This window comes from Danio rerio, chromosome 13 (assembly GCF_049306965.1).
Source record: "Danio rerio strain Tuebingen ecotype United States chromosome 13, GRCz12tu, whole genome shotgun sequence".
In the NCBI taxonomy this organism is placed as follows: Eukaryota; Metazoa; Chordata; class Actinopteri; order Cypriniformes; family Danionidae; genus Danio; species Danio rerio.
Window position 1 is genome coordinate 841,707 of NC_133188.1, and position 22,294 is coordinate 864,000.

Genomic DNA, 22,294 nt, shown 5'->3' on the forward strand with positions numbered 1-22,294 from the left:
ATTAAAATGTCTCGATAAACTGACCTGAGATCGTTGCTTGTGTCGTGAAGGACTAATCTATCGATTCTCGAAATCATGATCAGCAATGCAATGATTGGGTGACAGCACAGCAGCATGATGACATCATCTGATTGATATTCAATTATCCATGTGAGCAAAATTACAGAACATTTGTAGTAAATAATTTGATAAATGTAATGACACGCAATAACTTTCCACCTTTGTTGTGGGCTGCGGGCTTTCACTGAGCTTTTTAGTCATTTTACTTAGTTTTACATTTAGAGTGAAGGTTTTTTATTGTAGTAGCCTATAAATATTTAAGTTTCTTAATCGGCGTAGGGAATGTTTAAAATAATTTTGCATCAAAAAAGCAGTTTAATACTGGTAAAAGTTGTTTGATAAGTGTCTGTTTCTAATCCAAATATCTAAAAATTCTTAAATCAGGCTGAAATAAATCGAAATAAGCAAAAACACAATTTTGTGCTTGTCTAGACAATTCTTTTTGATTTAAGAGCTTTTAGATATTTGGACTAGAAACGAAACAAAAACCCAAAATGCAACTAATGTTTTTTTTTACTAAGCAGAAATTCAAACCGTTTCCCTGATGACGTTTGACAGTCTCCAAATCAGTGAAATAAATGATCAAACTATTAAATATTACCTGCCATGAGTATAACTGCATTCACCATAGGGAGGCGCTATAATCACTCTCGTAGGAGAATTTTGCTTTCACCATCCAAAATAAATAAAATTATCCAACATATGCACCCGATAGCTCCGCCCCTTCAGCTACATGAGCAAACCTGTGGTCGTTGAGTGCATAAAGTGTCCATCATTACACACATCATTTTACCGGCTGAATGAGTGCGTTATCCGGGTAATAAAAGTGCACTTATTATTTTTAGAGTTTTCAGTGTGAACACACTACTTACACTATTTATACTACAAAGTGGCGTAGAATAGTGCATAAGTATGCGATTTGGGACGCAGCTATACATATAAAGCCTGATCCAATTCTATATTAGTTATTTGCCTAAAAATGTCTACTACAAAAAACAACTAAATAAATGAAAATGTATTGAATCAAATACAAATAAAAGCTAAAGCACTTATAATCTGGTCTAATAGTTTATACACAGAATAGGTTATGTTCATATCAGGCACTGACACACACCTGTTCTGCTTGTCAGTGATTAGTCAATAATTAAGCCGTGGTTTTCCGTTGTGCCAGCTCTGGTGTTGTTTTGTTAGTGTGTCCGTGTTTGGTGGTTGTATTCATGTTTTTTCATGTAATTTCCTGTGTATTCCCTGTGGATTTATTATGAACGCTGCTTTTGTTCTCTACTCCTTTGTTGTGCTTTTCTTTTTTTTACAACCACTGGCCTGTTACACAACACCAGAGCCTCAGACTGAGGCTGATTAAGGATTTCACACTGCTTCTCTTACCTAGAGTCTTTGTCTTGTTTAAAATCCAAATATTAAATCTCCTAAAACACACTGAGTTTGCCAGAAAAGTAAAAAAATATTGTAATGTTTTTAGAAATAATGTCAAAATTAAGTGGGTTTATTTAGATAAACCCACTTACAGATTATGTTGTTTGTTTTAAGGAAAATGCTCTTAATTTCATTTTACTGTTTCTGAAAACAAGACATTTTAATGCTGTTGACTATGACTATAGGAAATGCTTCCTTATTTAGGAAGCATAATAAAAGAATATTTTAATATACAGCATTATATAATAGCATAAAATATTTGTCAAATATTTTGACTAGAAACATGACAAAAACCTGAAGTTGGTAAAGTTTGAATCCATTTCGTTGTATTGTGTCCCAGTGTGTTCCATTGTGTTTTATTGTGTCCCAGTGTGTTCCATTGTCTTCCAGCGTGTTTCATTGTGTTCCAATGTGTTAGAGTTAGGGTTAGGGAAGGGGATTTATATTGTGTTCCATTGTGTCCCAGTGTTTTCTAGTGTGTCCTATTTGTGTTCCATTGTGTTCCATTGTGTCCCAGTGTGTTCCATTGTCTTCCAGTGTGTTTCATTGTGTTCCAATGTGTAAGGGTTAGGGTTAGGAAATATATTGTGTTCCAGTGTGTTTTGTTGTGTTTCGTTGTATTCCAATGTGTTCCGTTGTGTTTCGTGGTGTTTTAATCTGTTCCTTTTGTGTTACAATGCATTCTGTTGTGTTCCAGTGTGTTCCAGTGTGCTCCATTTATTTCCAATGTGTTCCAGTGTGTTCCATTGTGCCCCATTTGTGTTCCATTGCGTTCCATTTACGTCCATTGTGGCCCAGTGCGTTCCATTGTGTTCTTTTGTGTCCCATTTATGTTCCATTGTGTCCCATTGCATTCCATTGTGCTCCATTGCATCCCATTGTGTCCCAGTGTGTTCCATTGCATGCCATTGTGTCCCAGTGTGTTCCATTCCATTGCATTGTGTTCCATTGCATCCCACTGTGTCCCAGTGTGTTCCATTCCGTTGCATTGTGCTCCATTGCATCCCATTGTGTCCCAGTGTGTTCCATTCCGTTGCATTGTGCTCCATTGCATGCCATTGTGCTCCAGTGTGTTCCATTCCGTTCCATTGTGTCCCATTGCATTCTATTGTGTTCTATTGCATCCAATTGCATCTAAGTGTGTCCCATTGCATTCCACTGCAGTCCATTTGGCCCCATTGTGTCCCATTGTGTTTCATTGCTTTCTATTGCTTCCTATTGTGTCCAAGTGTGTTCCAGTTCGTCCCTTTGTGTTTCACTGTGTCCCATTGTGTTACAATGTCACCCCTTGTGTCCCATTATGTTCCACTTTGTTGCAGTGTGTTCCATTGTGTTCTGGTGTGTCCCAGTGTGTCCTATTGTGTTTAATTGTTGTCACAATTGGCTTTAACAACCTTCTGAATATATTTCATCCCCAACTTTTCAAAAATAACTGCTGTGTTTGCACATAGAAGATTCATTAAATTGCGATCAGTAATGATGTTTTGAAACCCTGATTGTATCCTTGTTCTCCTTTAATGAACCTTCAGGGCCGCAGACTAGACAATATTTCCTCTTTTCCTGTGAGCTGAAGTGAAGCAGAGTATATGAGTCTTTCTTATGATTGCTCAGATGGACTCCGTGTACAGATGTGCTGCTGTATAGTGGACGGATGTGTCATTTGTTCCTGTGCTGTCTGTAGTTCTGTGTTCAGGGTCTCGCTGGCCATTATCATGCTCTACTTTCCCAGGCTCTTTATTCTGTGCCAGAAGCATTGATGGTTGCGTTTTAATGGTCTGAGTTTTTCTAAAGGAAAATTCTGTTGTGATTCACAAAAGCTTTTACTATAGTTATATATAACTCAACGCACTCATGTGGAACACCAGTGCAGATATGCTGTAAATAACCACAAGGGGAAAGTAAAGCAAATTAAAGGGGCTTTATTGGGGGAATAGTTGGATATATTCATATTGAACAAAACTTATATTAAGAATTATTTGCCCTTCTGTTAAATTTGAATTCTTTTACATTTTCCCCCTAATTTCTGTTTAACAGAGAGATTTTTTTCAACCCATTTATAAATATAATAGTTTAATATCTCATTTCTAATAACTGATTTCTTTTCTCTTCACCATGATGACAGCACATAATATTACACTAGATATTCTTCAAGACACTAGTATTCAGTTAAAGTGACATCAAAAGGCTTAACTAGGGTAATTAGGGTAAGTCTTGACTCGAGCCGGCCTTCCCAGCGTGTATATCATGCTCCGACAACATCGCCTGCGCTGGCTTGGCCATGTGCGCCGCATGGAGGATGGGAGAATCCCAAAGGATATCCTCTACGGAGAACTCTCATCTGGGAAGAGAACTATAGGACGCCCAATTCTGAGATTTAAAGATGTCGTGAAGAGGGACATGAAAGCCCTCGACATAAACACCAAGTCCTGGGAAGACCTCGCAGCAGACCGCCTGAAATGGAGGTACACCCTGACCAAACAGCTCAAGTCAGGTGAGAAGAACATGATGCATGCGTCAGAGGACAAGCGGGTTCACCGAAAGGTGCAGAACGTGAGCCAGGGAGCCACCTATCAATGCCACTGCTGTGGTAAAAAATGCCTTTCCCGTATTGGTCTCTTCAGCCACCAACGACGCTGTCTCAGACAATCAGTCATGCCTCAAGATAAGAGCTAGGATACGTCATCCATGGTCAACACTGACCGACGGAGGCCTACTATTCTGGAGACAATCAATATATATAAACCAGAGACCTTGCTTTGAAGTGATTTTGCTACCCACTGCGTTACCATGACGCCATAAATATATATATATATATATATATATATATATATATATATATATATATATATATATATATATATATATATATATATAGTTAACAAAGAATGGTTGGGATCATACAGGTAATCCAGTATTGTAGTCAAAAAACAGGCAAGTGATTCGTACAGGCAACAACGGAAAACCAGGCAAAGATCAAACAAAGAGTGACTAAATAGGGTAACGCTTCTTAATGCTACAATACAGTGAACAAGACTCAGCCTGAGGTGTGTGTCTGTGCAGCTTAAATAGTCCTTGTTATCAGTCTTTGATGCTCTTTGTGCTGTGTGTGTGTGTGTGTGTGTGTAATCAACGAAATGTGGAACAGCTGTGTGTGTGAAGTGCATGAAGGGAGTTGTGGTCCATAATGTGGTGGACTAATATAGCCACTAGCGATCATAACAAGGGGGTTAAAATATTGAATTTAAAATTATAAAAAAAATAAAGCCTAATTTTATTCTAGTCAAAATAAAACAAGAACAATAAAACAATATCAGCAGAAAAAAAATTATTGGAAATACTGTGAAAATTTCCTTGTTCCATAAAAATATTTTACTCTAAATCTTTTAAAAAGAATAAATATTTTACAGGGGGGCAAATAATTTTGCCCTTAACTATATATAAAGATGGGCGACGCTGTGGCTCAGTAGATACCACTATGGCCTCAAGCCAAAGAAGTTCGCTGGTTCGAGTCCGGGCTGGGTCAGTTGGCATTTCTGTGTGGAGTTTGCATGTTCTCCTCGTGTTGGCGTGGGTTTCCTCCGGGTGCTCCGGTTTCCCCCACAGTCCAAACACATGCGCTATAGGTGAACTGATCAACTAAACTAGTGTATGAGTGTGTGTGTGAATGTGAAAGTGTATGGGTGTTTCTCAGTACTGGGTTGCAGTTGGAAGGGCATTTGCTGTGTAAAACATGCTGGATAAGTTGGTGGTTTATTCCGTTGTGGCAACCCTTGCTGAGTAAAGGGACTAAGATGGAGGAAAATGAACGGATCGTATATAAAGATCTTCCTGGATGTCTGTGAAAACCTTTCTGATTATATTGGGTAAATTTGATTTATTTTTGGTAGTAAAATCAAAAGGATGTGAGGTCTTGATTGCAATTAATCAAATTGCACTTCAATGAATCAAACGTAACGCAACTTGAGTTGGTTTTCATCTGTGCGGTTGTTTGGTGTGTCTCTAAGACTAAAGCTAAATCAAAATTTGCCGTCATTAAACCCCGCTGACAGACGAGCAAGAGCCAACAATTAGGAAGGTGTTTCATGTCCTTGGCAGCCGAGAACTAAAATCTCCTTTCTAATTAAGAAGAGGATGTTCATTAGCATCACACGCATTAAGCTTTCTCAATAGTCAACACTGAAGAAAATGCTGGAAGAAATTCTTGATACATTGTTTTATTCCTCCATGGCTGAATCCGCTGGCATTGTCTCATTGGTCACCACTAATCTGCTAATTAACAGATAATTAACAGATATTTTGTGCTCCTGTGGTCATTCCTTCCTCTCAGTGACACGCTCAGATTCATCATTTATCCACTGATAGGAACCAGAAACTTGTGTTTAGTCGATCTGTAAACAAGATCTGTTAATGAATAGTTTCCATATTTAGTGTGCTTTGGATTTATTTACAGTGATGAATTGCATTATGGGATGTTGATCTCTACTCTGTCCACTTTTGTTGTTGAAAATTGAACTCTACAGTTTAACAAAGTGACTTTAAGTGACATTTTAGATGTTTAAACTAATGTACATAAAAACAATATCTTGAGAAATAAGTAAAAATTGTGCTGCAGTTTACTACAGGGTTTCTGTATACAACACCAACACAGACAATACAGCACTTTACACTACTAAAAATGGCATATATATATATATATATATATATATATATATATATATATATATATATATATATATATATATATATATATATATATATATTCAAATGTCATATTAATTTTAGTAATATTATTGACTTATTTGCAGATGTTTATATGATTTGTGTCATTTTTTCTGTTTTTCAGTAGATCTATTACTCGACACTTTAGTTGCCAAACAAGTGCACTGTAAAAAAATCCATAATTTTACGTTTTATTTCCAGCAGCTGGGGTCCCGGGAAAAAACGAAAATAACGGCTGTTGAATTACAGAAATTTACCAGAAATTTAAATTTAATTCTGTAATTTAATGGACTTTATTTACTTTATTTATTCTATCTATCTATCTATCTATCTATCTATCTATTTATTTATTTGTTTATTTATTTATTTATTTATTCCGTGTGTTTAGCAAAATCAGCATAAATTTGAGGGCAGAAATAGCAAATATTCCATTCATATTATTGAATAATATGCAATATTTTAGATATATTATGGACAATGCAACTTAAGTAATAGTTTCTCTTTTTAGTGGATGTATTGCATGAGAAAACTGCTGTAGCTTGGCAGTTTTTATTTTTAATGTTTTCCGTTTTTCATTTTTATGTTTGCAGATCCCACACTCAAAATCAGTCCCTAATAATTCCCAGATTAATTATTATTATTATTATTATTATTATTATTATTATTATTATTATTATTATTATTATTATTATTATTATTGTTGTTGTTGTTGTTGTTGTTGTTGTTGTTATCATTATTATTATTATTAATATTATTATTATTATTATTATTATTATTATTATTGTTGTTGTTGTTGTTGTTGTTGTTATTATTATTATCATTATTATTATTATCATTATTATTATTATTATTATTGTTGTTGTTGTTGTTGTTATTATTATTATCATTATTATTATTATCATCATTATTATTATTATTATTATTATTACTAACCACTGTGCCACCGTGTCGCCCACACATTTGTATAATAGATAATAACATGTATGTACATATTTGTAATTCTAAAGATTTAAAAAAAACATATAAACTGGCATGTTTGCAATATTTTGATATACAGTATTTGACAAATGTTTTAAATATATGCAAAACCCAAACAAGAACTTTTTGTCATATGTGTAATTTGCATATATTTCCATATATGACATTTCTAGATGATCCACATTGTTTGATCACTGAATCACATGTATATCTTGATGAGCACGACTGACTCATACTGCGATCTTACATTTTCTTTACGTCACACACATTTTATACCTCATTTCTCTTCTTGTCAGAGCTGAATAAAGTTCCTCACATAATTCAGGTGTCAATGTGGCTGAAATAAACCTCCTAATTAACAAATAACTAGACGGATGCTTAATGAGGGACGAGCACAATGAGGATTCCTGAGACGATTTCTTAATGAAATGAAGCTCATTGTTTGTGTCGCCAACCTGATTTCACCAAGTAGGACGTGCTCCTGAATAAACATCTATGTTGATCCTGGAACAATAGTCCAATCAGCCAATCAGAATTAAGGGATATGTTTACAGTTTATCTTAATACTAAGTACTTCTACATGATAGTTATCTAACTATTATTGCCCTCTGATTTTAGGAATAGTTTACAGGTATGGTTGGGTTTAGAGGTAGGGAATAGCTATAGATTACATTTTCCAACAAAAATTATGTTCCAGGAGCAACACAGATGTTAATCCAGTACCGTGTTGTACTTGGCAAACTCACGACGTTGCTTATTTATGTTGAGATGATTGTCAGATATTCGTAAAACTTAATGACTTTAAACTTTTTTTGTTGGTGTTTCAGAACGCAGAAGCCAGCTTCGACTTTAGTAGCAACGACCCATACCCTTACCCGCGCTACACCGACGACTGGTTTAACAGGTAATCACAAGATCTATCTATCTATCTATCTATCTATCTATCTATCTATCTATCTGTCTGTCTGTCTGTCTGTCTGTCTGTCTGTCTGTCTGTCTGTCTGTCTGTCTGTCTGTCTGTCTGTCTGTCTGTCTGTCTGTCTGTCTGTCTGTCTATCTATCCATCGTCTTGTCATCGATTCCAGTGAGAGCATTAAATAATAACTGGACTTCAAGTTGATGATGTGTAAAAGTGTCAGAAGGTGGATTTCTCTGCTGGATCATCTGCTGATCTGCATCCCAATCATCACCAATACTGCAGAAGACCTACTGGAACCAGCATGGACCAAGATTCTCACAGAAATCAGTCAAGTTTGGTGAAGGAGAAATCATGGTTTGGGGTTTGGGGACATTTGTGCTGCCCATTACATTACAAACCACAGGAGAGGGACAATTCTCCAGCAGGATAGCGCTCCTGCTCATACTTCAGCCTCCACATCAAAGCTCCTGAAGGTCAAGCTGCTGCAGGATTGGCCAGCCCAGTCACCAGACATCAACATTATTGAGCTGATGAAGAAGGAGGCGTTGAAGATGAACACAGAGACTCTTGATGAGCTCTGGGAGTCCTGCTGAAGGCTTTCTTCTTCATTCCAGATGACTTTATTAATCAGTGATTTGAGTCATGTCAGAGATGTATGGATGCAGTCCTCCAAGCTCATGATGGAGTCAGACACAATATTCATTCTGTCTCCACTGCAGCAGGACTTTATATTCTATACTGGACATTATTTCTGTTCAGTGATGAGACTTTAGTCTGAGCAGAGTCAGACCGCACTGTCCTCATCAAATCAGTCAACATCAAGACATGATCAGATTTATTGTGTCCTGTAATAAACTGCAGCACATGTTCTGCTATTTTACAGACTTCTTTAGATATTGTTTCTTATACATTTTATCTTTTCAAACTAGTAAAATGTCATTAAAAGTCACTTTGTTAAACTGTAGAGTTAAATTTTTAAAATCAAATGTGGACAGAGCAGAGATTAACATCCCATAATGCAATTTACCACCATAAATAAACACAAAACACAATAAACTGTTCATTTATGGGTATTTTTTTACAGTAAGACTAAAATTCTAAGTGAGAACTATTTTCGCGTAATTTTTAAAATAAATTTCCATATAAACACAGGAATTAAATACCATTCTGAGGCTCCTATTCAACTACAGTTGAAACTCAACATTGCATATCTATTTATTTGAATGATTCCCCCTTTATTGATGCTTCAAAAATTGCATTATGGGACTTTGATCTTTCTTCCAACAACTTTTAACTTTAAAAAGTTAGAAAAAGTAACTCATAGTCCAGAACTGCGGACCATTGCACATGTGCACATTGTGATATCGATGTTAAGATGACAATTCTAATTCATACTAAATTATATGAAATAGATGATATGAATTTCATAGGAAGGCTGATTCGTATGAAATTCATATGATCTAATTCATATAATTTAGTATGATTTGCTCATCAACCAATGACGGTTGGGTTTAGGGGTGGGGTTAGGTGCCACCTCCTTTTTAAAATCATACATTTTTGTTTGATTAAACTCGCATGAATTTGTACAAATTAGCTTGTAAACTTTGTCATGAGATCAGACTGGAAATGACACACTGAAAATAAGGACTTTTGTGTAAGTTTTTGAGTTGAAGCAACACAATTCTTAAGGGTTTTCTTGGGCAAAATTTAATTATTTTATGTTCAATCCACTTCAATGTGTAAAAACGATTAAGTTAACTTTATCAATTTGTGTTGGGATAACATGAAGGAATGGTTTGAAACCCTGCATTTTATATAAATTCCATATAATTACAGTAAATAAATACAATTCTGCCGCTCCTGGTTAACTATATGCCACACTCAACATTGCTTATCTTTTAATGCATTTGTGCACATTGCTGAATTAATATATTGTGCATCCCGGCGACAGGTTTTGCAGCTTCATTTCTAAGAGTATAAAATGTAAAAGAGCTGTTCCTGGGTCAGTAGATGCTGAGGTAGATATCTGTGTCTCCAGCAGTGCAGTGAGCGCTGAAGGATGAAGGGCTCTCCGTATTGATTTTCCTTACACGCAGCTCCATTATAAGCCATCTTTCTCTGGCTCTCAGCCCAGATGCATTAACAGAACCGCACCGTCCTCTCTCTGACCACAGGCGAACGACCCAGAAGAAGAGCTTTTTAACACCACCATTTCACCTCTGCCTTAAAACTGAAGAAGAACTCAGTGTTCAATAAGACTTTGAGGACAACACATGCATTTAATACACAAATACACTTCATTAAACATGCACACTCAGACCTACACATAGTACACATAGATTTCTTTTCTGTTTGCCATGATGACAGCACATAATATTAGACTAGATATTCTTCAAGACACTAGTATTCAGCTTAAAGTGACATTAAAAGGCTTAACTAGGGTAATTAGGGTAAAGTTAGGGTAATAAAAAAAAAACACCCATGCACATTCAATCATACTACAGCCAATTTAGCTTACCCAATTCACCTATTGTGGGGGAAATCGGAGCACCCGGATGCAAACTCCACACAGAAACACCAACTGACCCAGCTGAGGCTCGAACCAGCAACCTTCTTGCTGTGAGGCAATTGTGCCACTCACTGCACCACTGTGATGCAGATTAATTAATTAATTAATTAATTTAATCAAAGTAAGCTAAAATAAAATAAAACTTTAAAAATTAAAAAAATAAATAAACAAATAATAAATAAATGAAATGAAAAAATATTTAAAAACTAATTAACTAAATTAAATTAAAATAAGCAAAAATTAAATTAAAAATATAAATGAATTAAATAATTAATTTTATTCATTTATAAAAATTTATAAATTTTTAATTTAATTAAATTAATTTAATTCATTTATAAAAAATTTATAAAAAATACAATAAAACTAAATTAAATTAAAATAAAATAAGTTTTAAAATAAATGAAAAGAATTTAATTAAAAAGAAAAAAATATTAATTAAATAAAAAATAAATTGAATCGAAAATAAATAAATTAAATTAAAATAAGCTCAAATAAAATACAAAATAATAATAAATAAAATAAAATAAAAACAAAATAGCAGTGGAGAGAGAACTCTCCTGTGTTTACGGTGGACAGAAGGTGCTCAGCAGGAGGAAGAGCAGTGTGGACTGGCAAGACTTCAGTCAGTAAAGCTCCATCTCACACACACACATGCACAAACACACGCACACATGCAGACACACACCCATGCGCACACACAGACACATGCACTCACTCACACAAACAAAGGCATGCACACACTCACACACATTTACAAAAACACAAACACAAACGCACACATGCTCACACACACTTGCGCACGTACAGACATACACATGCACACACACAAACACACACACACACGTGCATGCACATACAAAAACATACATGCACAAACACACACCCACAAATCCACAGTGTGTGCATTTGTGTGTGTGTGTGTGTTCGTGCGTGTATGTTTTTTCGCCATGTTTTTACAGTGTGCACATGCTGAAAGAGCAGAGTGTGTGTTGTGTTTTTCCAGCATGTGTGTGTGTATGTGAGCAGCAGTAATATCCTGTGAGCTGCAGACTCATGCATTCAGATGCTCACACTGTATATAAATAGAAATGCTGCTGTGTGTGTGTGTGTGTGTGTGTGTGTAAGGAGGGAGGAGAGACGCATCACACTTCATTCTGGCTCTTGCTGAGGATGGAGAAGACCATTATGACACATTTCAGCATAACACCATTGCCTCACAGTAAGAAGGTCGCTGGTTCGAGTCCCGGCTGGGTCAGTTGGTGTTTCTGTGTGGAGTTTGCATGTTCTCCCCGTGTTGGCGTGGGTTTCCTCCGGGTGCTCCGGTTTCCCCCACAGTCCAAAAACATGCGCTATAGGGGAATTGGGAATTGGGGAACGAGAGTGTATGGGTGTTTCTCAGTGATGGGTTGCAGCTGGAAGGGCATCTGCTGTGTAAAACGTGTGCTGGATAAGTTGGTGGTTCATTCCACTGTGGGGACCCTTGATTAATAAAGGGGTTAAGCGGAAAAGAAAATGAATGAATGAATTATTTAATATTATATTATTAAGTAATATCATTAATAATATTATTAATTTAAGTTACTTTTTAAAAACATGTAAGGTCCCACTTTATATTTATATTAACATGCAAGAACATAGTAGTTAAGGCCACTGAATATAATGTACGCAGAACACTTCTGGTGCTCTTGAGGTTTAGTGGTATGGGTAGGTTTAAAAGTGGGTTAGGGGGTAAGGGATGGTCAACAGTGTAATTATAAATGTAATTGCAGCAATTAATTACAGATGTAATTACATACATGTTTACAAATAGTTCTTATGCTTGATTAAATACCTGTATGTACACAATAAGTACATTGTAACTAATTATTAATTACAGTGTAAATATATATATATTAGGTCTACATATAAGGCCACTTAATGTAAAGCGAGACCAAATGTAATGCCAGTTACTTTTTAGTTGAATTAATTAGCCCTAAAGAAATGCTGAATTAAACTGAACATCATCACATTGAATCCCACACCTGATGAGAGAAATACCACTGAAGCTAAATCAGATTTGGAGCCCTTGTTAAGTCCTAATTTCAGTTCATTTCAATTATAGTCAAACTTTTTATAATTTTTTAAAGATTTGTTTTGATATAAGACTATAGTTCTTACTCAACCTGCAGATTATTTTGCTTGTTTAAGGAAAAACACTTAATTTTGGCATATTATTTCTTAAAATTATTTCTGTTTGTCTAGAAAATGCTTCTTGATTTAAGATTAATTAGATATTTGGACTAGAAACAAGACAAAATCATATTAGTTTTTGCAGTGTGTCCATCTTTAATTGTTATATCCAAAGTAGAAATCACTGTAATATCTGTGTTTCAGTCATGGTACCCGGTGTGCTGGCGAAGTGTCTGCCGTTTCCAACAACAACATCTGTGGGGTGGGCGTGGCCTACAACTCCAAGGTAGCAGGTAGGTGATGACCTCATCGCTTCGGTTAAGTTCTTACGCATCAGCAGGATCTGAGCAGAATTGAATAAGCCTTATAAAACCACAAACAAATAAACAAAACCCCTGTGAATTCTGGTAGTTATACTGATCAATCAGGATTCTATCGAGACGATGTTTTATTTTCTGGACAATCGATAAAGACGATGAATGACTCCCTTTGTTTCTCAGCCTAATGGAAAATCAGCTAAATGGATAACTTGTAGTCTTCCCACAGTATTCAATAGGCCACACAAACATCGGCATCAATAACTGCAGCATTTACACTCTGCAGCACATTGATTTCTCTCTTTTCAAAGGCCACAATAGGAAAGACGAGTATCTGGTATTAGTGAATGGGGAATATATCTTCTGTTTAGCTTCAGTCCTCCACCAAAACAGACACACTCACCGTGATCCTTGCCTTCTGGGAAGGTTTTACATCCCTGTCATGTTGAGGAAGATTCCATGTGTGTTTTAATGTCACGTAGCAAAATATCTCTGGCCCAGCTTTGGCCAGATCAGATCACACAATCAGATCTCTGTTTCAAGGGCTATCTAACAATTCCACTTAGCCTAGTATGTCTTCAAGCTAAAGAGAACTGGGACAGCCTGAACCCTTCACGTGAACAAGCAAAACCAGGGGTAGTGGTATGGGGAAGGGCTGAGGGGTAGAATTGGGATTGGACCTTAATCTATGCCCTTGCACGGTTCACTATGCTACGTGAGATAGTGGTTCTGTTTCCAACCCTGTCAGTCAAACGCAGATTCACCAGGTCCCAAGATGCTCATGAAATGATCAATGTCCTGAATCTTGTTCTGCAGGAATTCGTATGCTAGACCAGCCCTTCATGACAGACATCATCGAGGCATCCTCCATCAGCCACATGCCACAGGTTATTGACATCTACAGTGCCAGCTGGGGTCCCACCGATGACGGAAAAACGGTGGATGGCCCCCGGGAGCTCACCCTGCAGGCCATGGCCGACGGAGTCAACAAGGTACTCAATAAGTGGGTTGTTGCTAGATATGGTTGGCATTAATTCAACCCTTTTTATTTTTATATAAAGTAAATAAAAGAAAAAATTAGTCAGCTGTAGTCAGCATTAGTATCAGGCTTTTCCCAGGAGAGTAACGTAAATGTACCCATATAAGGTAAATTGTCTAGTTTTTAGCAGCGGACGAACTTAAGACAATAGTTAAACCACAAACGGCGCTCTAGGCTAGTGTATAACAGCAGATGGTGCTCTAGGCTTGGGTATAACAGCAGATGGTGCTCTAGGCTTGGGTATAACAGCAGATGGCGCTCTAGGCTAGTTTATAACAGCAGATGGCACTCTAGGCTAGGGTATAACAGCAGATGGCGCTCTAGGATAGTTTTGAACAGCAGACGACACTCTAGGATAGTTTTTAACAGCAGACGGAGACCCTAGGCAAGTGTTTAACAGCAGATGGCGCTCTAGGCTATTTTATAACAGCAGATGGTGCTCTAGACTAGTGTTTAACAGCAGATGGCGCTCTACGTTAGTTTATAACAGCAGACGGTGCTCTAGGCTAGTTTTTAACAGCAGATGATGCTCTAGGATATTTTTTAACAGCAGACAACGCTCTTGGATAGTTTTTAACAACAGACGGATGTTCTAGGCTAGTGTTTAACAGCAGATGGTGCTCTAGGCTAGGGTATAACAGCAGATGGCGCTCTAGGCTAGTTTATAACAGCAGATGGCGCTCTAGGCTAGGGTAAAACAGCAGATGGCGCTCTAGGCTAGTTTTTAACAGCAGACGGTGCTCTAGGCTAGTTTATAACAGCAGACAACGCTCTAGGATAGTTTATAACAGCAGACGACGCTCTAGGCTAGTTTTTAACAGCAGACAACGCTCTAGGATAGTTTTTAACAACAGACGGATGCTCTAGGCAAGTGTTCAACAGCAGATGGTGCTGTAGGCCAGTTGTTAACAGCAGGTGACGCTCTAGGCTATTTTTATTTAACAGCAGACTGCACTTTAAGGTTTTTGCTCAAACTGACTTAGTGGTTTCTGTTTGTTTGCGAGTCGAGTGATTCTTTACAAAGCAGATCATGTTTGTCTGTAACATGCTGGTTCTGTTTGTGAAATATTGGCACGTGTTTTGCTTCATAAAACACTGCTGTGCAGAATACCTCACAGGGTAAGCGTGGCTAAACCGATTCCCTCATGAATCCCCTGTCACTGTTGAGAGAGAGGAAAAAAGAGAGGAAAATCTAGAGCAGAACTGCAGCATCTGTTCCAGTCAGATAAAACCTGCAGTTCAGAGTCCTCCTGCTCTCTCTGCCACTTTACATCAGCTTTAACACAACTCAGAAAATAATGTCACAATCTGAAAATAGCAGTGCATTTACACATCCAGGTTCAAAATAAAACCACATTTATGCTCCCATTTTGTACTGGAACTAGAACTGTGGTGCAAAATCGTCGCTAGGTTTCAACCGCACATGACACTCTAGAGGGCGCACTAGGCTAGTTTTAAAAGGAGATGGCGCTATATGCTAGTTTTTAACAGTAGATGTTGCTATAGGCTGGTTTTTAACAGTAGATGGGGCTTTAGGCTAGTTTTTAAAGCAGATGGCACTCTAGGCTAGTTTTCAACAGCAGACGGCGCTCTAGGCTAGTTTATAACAGCAGATGGCACTCTAAGCTAGTTTTCAGCAGCAGAAGACGCTCTAGGATAGTTTTTAATAGTAGATAATGTAGACTCGTTTTAACAGTATATGGCGCTCTAGGATAGTTTTTAACAGCACATGACACTCTAGACGGCGCTCTTTACTAGTTTTTAACAGTAGATGGCGCTATAGGCTAGATTTCAACAGCAGATGACACTAGGCTAGTTTTCAACAGCAGACGGTGCTCTAGATTAGTTTTAAAGCAGATGGCACTCTAGGCTAGTTTATAACAGCACATGACCCTCTAGATGGTGCTCTAGGCTAGTTTTTAACAGCAGATGGCGCTCAAGGCTAGTTTTCAACAGCAGATGGTGCTCTAGATTAGTTTTAAAGCAGATGGCGCTCTAGGCTAGTTTTCAACAGCAGAAGACGCTCTAAGCTAGTTTATAACAGTTGATGATGTAGACTTGTTTTAACAGTAGATGGCACTCTAGGCTAGTTTAAAACAGCACATGGCACTCTAGATGGTGCTCTAGGCTAGTTTTCACAGTAGATGGCGCTTTAGGCTAGTTTTTAACAGCAGATGGCACTCAAGGCTAGTTTTCGACAGCAGACGACGCACTAGGGTAGTTTCTAACAGTAGATGATGTAGACTCGTTTTGACAGTGACGTTTTGAAAAGACTATTGGTTGGATTTAGCGGAGGGTTTAGCTCAGTGGTTCGCTAGCTGATCTGAATGACAAGCTCCACCTTCTTCTGGATGCGTTCAAGAAGGACATATATCTGAAATGTACAGCAAAAATATAGACTAAGTAACATATTTCAGAATTTCACAGCGCCCTCTAGTGTTTTTTTCATCTAAACGTACAACAACATATACCCTAAGTAACGTTTTTCATATCGCAAGAATGTAGACAGCACCCTCTAGTGGGTGTTTTATCTGAAACTAAATGTACACAGCGCCCTCTAGTGGATTTGTCACTTGAAATGTGCCACAAAACATACCTCAAGTAACGTACAGAATTTCAGTATTGCAAATATGTAGATAGTGCCCTCTAGTGGATTTGTCGTCTGAAACTTGCAAAAAACGTACCTCAACTAACTTTTTAACAGTTGCAAAAAAGTAAACAGTCCCTCTAGTGGATTTGTCATCTGAAATGTGCAACAAAACATACCCTAAGTAACGTATTTCAGATTCACGGAAATGTAGACAGCGCCCTCTGGTGGATTTGTCATCTGAAATGTGCAACTAATCATACACGGAGCAATGTATTTTACATTTGACAAAAATGTAGGCTGAGGTATGTGTTTCTAATGAGCCTGAGCTGGCATAATCCCTGTCCAGAATCTCAGGCTCTTCCAGCGCTGTTCTCTAACAGATGTCAGCTCTGCACAGTGTTGTAGCTGCTCGCTGAACCTGTCATTTAGTGCACATCCTCTGTCCACCACTCATGTCTCCACAGATCGCCTGGGCTAATATGTATAAATGGTGCCGAGCTGAGCAGGATTCATGAGGCGGCTCCACTTGTCAAGGCCAGTAATATCAGTGTGTTTTCAGCAGGCCTTTGCTATTGAAATCAGCTAAGACAGAAATAGCAGTGGGTGAAGGCTTCAAGTATGCATTATCTTTTTTGTTGTTGATGTCTTTTAAGAGCAGCCTTTTATTATCACAGCTTCAGTATCAGTCAGGAGCTGCTCTCTTTCTGTGAATCTTTGGCCATATATAGTGTAAATACAGATCGGGCACTTATTGTAATGTGCAATTCACACTATTAACAACTATCAAATCATTAACTAAGACTTTTAGCTCAATTAGCTATTAATTCGCTGTTTATTAATAGTTAGTAAGGTAGTTTGGTTTAGGTATTGGTATTACTTATGTAGATACTTCATAAGTGCTAATAAACAGTTAATATATGAATATTAGACAGGTAATAAGCCAGTAGTAAATGGTATGAATTATTATTTAAACTAAAGTGTTACCCAGATCGAACACTAGTCACTTATGGCAGGTTTCCATTGAGTGGTACAGTACAGCATTTCCAATGTAGAAAGTTTACCAATGGTGGGCGTTTGTGGATAAATGTTCATTACTAATATTTCTATGAACATGATAACTGCAGATCAATGATAGTGTGAAATAGCCTAGTGTAACGTCTGTGATTATATAAAATAAATAAATAAATAAATGCAACTTATTATGAACACACACAGACCCTTTCAGTCTCCGAAATGTCATCAAGTACAGAAAAACTACACACAGCAGACATTTAGTCCTTAGTTGGGTAAATGCGTTGTACGCCACAAAAGATGAATTACTATAGTTGTTGTGTTACGGTAGGAACCATATAATCACCACAACACATTGATTACTATAGTTGCAGTGTTACCATAGCAACTGTACAATCCCCACAACAGATTAAATACTATAGTTGTTGTGTTACCGTAGCAACCGTATAATCGTCACAACAGATTAATTACTATAGTGCTTGTGTTACCATAGCAACCGTTGAATCACCACAACACATTAATTACTCTAGTTGTTGTGTTACCATAGCAACCGTATAATCACTGCAACACATTAACTACTACAGTTGTTGTGCTACCATAGCAACTGTAGAATCGCCATAACAGAATAATTACTATAGGGTTTGTGTTACCATAACAACTGTAGAATCGGCATAACAGAATAATTACTATAGGGTTTGTGTTACCATAACAACCATAGAATCACAACAGCAAATTAATTACTATAATTGTTGTTACCATAGCAAACGTAAAATCCCTACAACAGATTAATTATTGTAGTTATTGTGTTACCATAGCAACTGTCTAATCCCCACAACACATTTTTTACTACAGTTGCTGTGTTACCATAGCAACTGTAGAATCACCACAACAAATTAATTACTATTGTTGTTACCATAGCAACCATAGAATCACTACAACATATTAGTTACTGTAGTTATTGTGTTACCGTAGCAACTGTTTAATCACCACAGCACATTATTTACTATAGTTGCTGTTACCATAGCAACTGTAGAATCCCCACAACAGATTAATTACTATAGTTGCTGTGTTACCATAGCAACTGTAGAATCCCCACAACAGATTAATTACTATAGTTGCTGTGTTACCATAGCAACCGTGCAATCATGATAACAGATTAATTCAAGTACTCTACTATAGTACGGTTGAAATACTACAGTCCTTTTTTCATATGGGAAAGCTTTGATGTTGACATAGTCTAGTTTGTTGTGTATTAAAGACGAGGTGTGTAAGTGTGAATTTACTGTATTACACAGTTGAGATTTGATTGCACATATTAGCAAACTGCATCAGTTTTATGAGCCTCTTGACAAGGAAAATTATTCGCCAAATACTGTTGTGCTAGTGTTAGCATCAACTAAATGAGTCATGATAAAATAACTCTCAGATTTGAGGATACAAACTCAATATTCAGAGATGTAACTCATAAAATAATAAGTCGTGATCTTATTTTCTGATTTGTTTACGCCAGCGAGTGCTGAAGCCCAGGGGTCTGGGAGAACCGTAATCGGCCCTCGATATGTTAGCATGGTAAATCACCACGTACTGTTCAAATCACAATAATCAAGCCCTCTTTTAAGGTCACGATTGCACTGTTCAGATCTCCTGGCGTCAGGTGCCTGCCGATTTAAAACCCGAAGAAAAGAGCGCTCCTGCATTCAGCTAAAAGCATTAAATTATATGTTCAGATGAGAAGCTTAAACACAATGGCTGCGGCTGCTGAATCACCGCCTGTAAAAGGTCTCGAGACGCCTCTGTGATGCTGTGTGAGTGTAATCTGTATGATGACTGGTGTGTGTGTGCACGAGCGTGTTTTTGTGACATATCAGGACGCAAATGTGTCATGACATAGGTATTGTAATTTAAAACGTTTAAACATACCTAATGGGTCTTTTGTCATTCAAAAATTACCCGCTCAGAAAATTATTGTTGTTTTGGATTGTCTACAGAACAAACCACTGCTGTCCAATCACTTGCCTATTTACTCTAACTTGCCTAGTTAACCTATTTAAGCCTATAAAATGCACTTTAAGCTGAATACTAGTATCTTAACATGGCTGTGACACAGGTATTACAATGATATGATGAATTATGAGGACACTGCCTATGTGGCCATTTTTCTAAAGGCTTATGAATCATATAGAAGAAAAAACTCCACACCGTTTTTTATGAGGTGTAAGTTAGAGGTAAGTGTAACCCTGCTGATCCTACGCCGGCCGACAAGCTCCGAGTTGGTATCGAACCGGCAACCTTCCGTGTGGGAGTTGGTTGCTCCAACAAGGAGGCTAAAGACCATGACCTCTAGCATCTGTCGTTAGAGCATCTTTAGAGGTCAGGGGAGTGAGGTTTACCTGCACAGCACTTAATAGCTGGCGTCCGTTACATAAGGCAACACAAAATATTGTCTAAAGAGTATAAAAACAATCATAACCTATATAATGTACTGGTTTTAGTGATTATGACAGTATGACATGGATATGATCAAGGTATTAAAATGCTGAGGTGGTTAAACGTGTGGAAAAATCATACGTAATGGGGTGTTTCGACATTTAAAATTTGGCCCCTTAAACTGGACCTGATTTGGACCAAATACAATTACTTCAGCCTTCTCATTTAAAAGTGTGTGTGTGTGTTTGACAGGGTCGTGGTGGGAAAGGCAGCATCTACGTTTGGGCTTCTGGAGACGGCGGCAGCTATGATGACTGTAACTGTGATGGATACGCCTCCAGCATGTGGACCATATCCATCAACTCGGCCATCAATGATGGACGCACGGCGCTCTATGATGAGAGCTGCTCCTCCACCCTCGCCTCCACCTTCAGCAACGGCCGCAAGAGAAACCCTGAAGCTGGCGTGGTGAGTGTCTGTGTGTGTGTGTGTGTGTGTGTATATCCAGTGGTGTAAAATACTCAAATGAATTGAGCAGATCTTCTCAGCAATTGTAATTTACTAAGTAGTTTTAAACGTGTGTACTGTTCCTTTGAGTACATTTTTAGTGCTTTCTCAGTCATTTTAATACACTACTTTCCTTTAACCTGCAGTCACTACTTTTTTTTTCTTGTCAATGGGCTTAAGTACAGGGTCTCAGAAATAAAGATACGCGAGCTGTCACTGGGGTGGTGCCATTTCAAAAGGTACACATTTTTACTTAAAGGGTCCATACTGGTACCTCAGACATAAATTAGTACCTACAAAATTTATGAGGAACACTTTTGTACTTTTTAGCTGCTAATATGTACCCTTGAGGTGTTAATATGGACCTTTTAGGTACAAATTTGAATCTTTTGAAAGGAACCACCCCAGTGACAGCTCGCAGGAAAGATCAGCCACTCTATCCTAAATAATAATAATTTTGCATCATAAGGATCTGTTTCAAGACATGTTTGGAAAGTGTCCAAGAAGATGTCCAAAATCTTTACACACAATCACCCAGTTTAGACTGCATGAGAGGATGAAGAATGTTTACGGTATGATGACTGAAATGGCCTTATATAACTGAATGCATTACAGAATGTTACGTTTACACACACACACATGCAAAAATTGCATGTAAATGCATCAGCCTTTCACAGCGTGATACTACTCACTACTCTTGAGTGTAAAAGCAACCCAAGCTCATTCTGAAAATGTAGCCCCGCAGACGTTCCTGGAGACCACGATTTACGTGGCCGAAGGTACGTATGGCTGCATTTAGTTTTTTCAAGCAAAAACTAAGGGGTGGAGGGCTTTCCTGCCGCAACCAGTTTGTCCGGTTAGCTCGTCGTGTTATGTTGGCGGAGCGGAGGCCCGAAGGAGGAGTCCGGGGTTCGAGTCCGGGGAAAAGCGGTTCCAGAAATCAGGTGACAAATAACAGAATCCAAAAAATAAAGCGAACGAGTTCATAACGGGGCGAGAATGCGGTGAAATCCAAAAATGCGGTCAAAATCAGCTGAGGGCTTTTCTTTTTCTGGACGGCTTTTGTAAATCGTCGCTTGGGTTTAGGGATGGAATAGGAGGAGGGAGGCTGGGTCGGTCAATTGGCCGGCCGCCCAGTCAATCGTTCAGTCATTCAGTCAGTCCGGCGGCTTTTTGCGTGAGAACGGCACGCGCTCCCGAGAGGCGTTCGAATCGCGCACAGTGACCTCTCGTGAAAACAAAAACTCCACAAATACGTACCTCCTGGGACGTCTTTTCTTGCGTATGATTTTTCAGATCGCTTTTCACCATTGTGTGTATCCTGTATACCTTACATTATGAGGACCCCACATTATACAAGTATAGCAATACCATAAAATTTTACCCTCGTAGGGAGATTTTTTTGCTGCTTATAAATGATATATTAATATAAATCAATATTTATGCTTATAAATCAGACATAATTAAGTATTTTAAAAATGTAAAATGCATATCTGCTGTCAGGGATGCATATAGGCAATGCAAGTTTATTTATATGGCTCATTTCATACACAAA

At 37.8% G+C, this 22,294-nt stretch overlaps 2 protein-coding genes across 3 annotated transcripts in view; both read left to right on the plus strand.

The window, feature by feature from the left end:
- Positions 1–22,294, plus strand: part of nrxn1b (neurexin 1b) — a 799,620-nt gene that overhangs the window by 215,584 nt on the left and 561,742 nt on the right. The window lies entirely within an intron of this gene.
- Positions 1–22,294, plus strand: part of pcsk2 (proprotein convertase subtilisin/kexin type 2) — a 69,232-nt gene that overhangs the window by 24,876 nt on the left and 22,062 nt on the right. For both annotated transcript variants that reach the window (XR_012388376.1, NM_001142266.1), the window contains 4 exon segments: positions 8,019–8,095; positions 13,053–13,141; positions 13,982–14,157; positions 20,485–20,700. Coding sequence is in view for 1 of the 2 variants with exons in the window: in NM_001142266.1 (NP_001135738.1) it covers positions 8,019–8,095; positions 13,053–13,141; positions 13,982–14,157; positions 20,485–20,700 (558 nt within the window). In the remaining variant the exon portion in view is untranslated.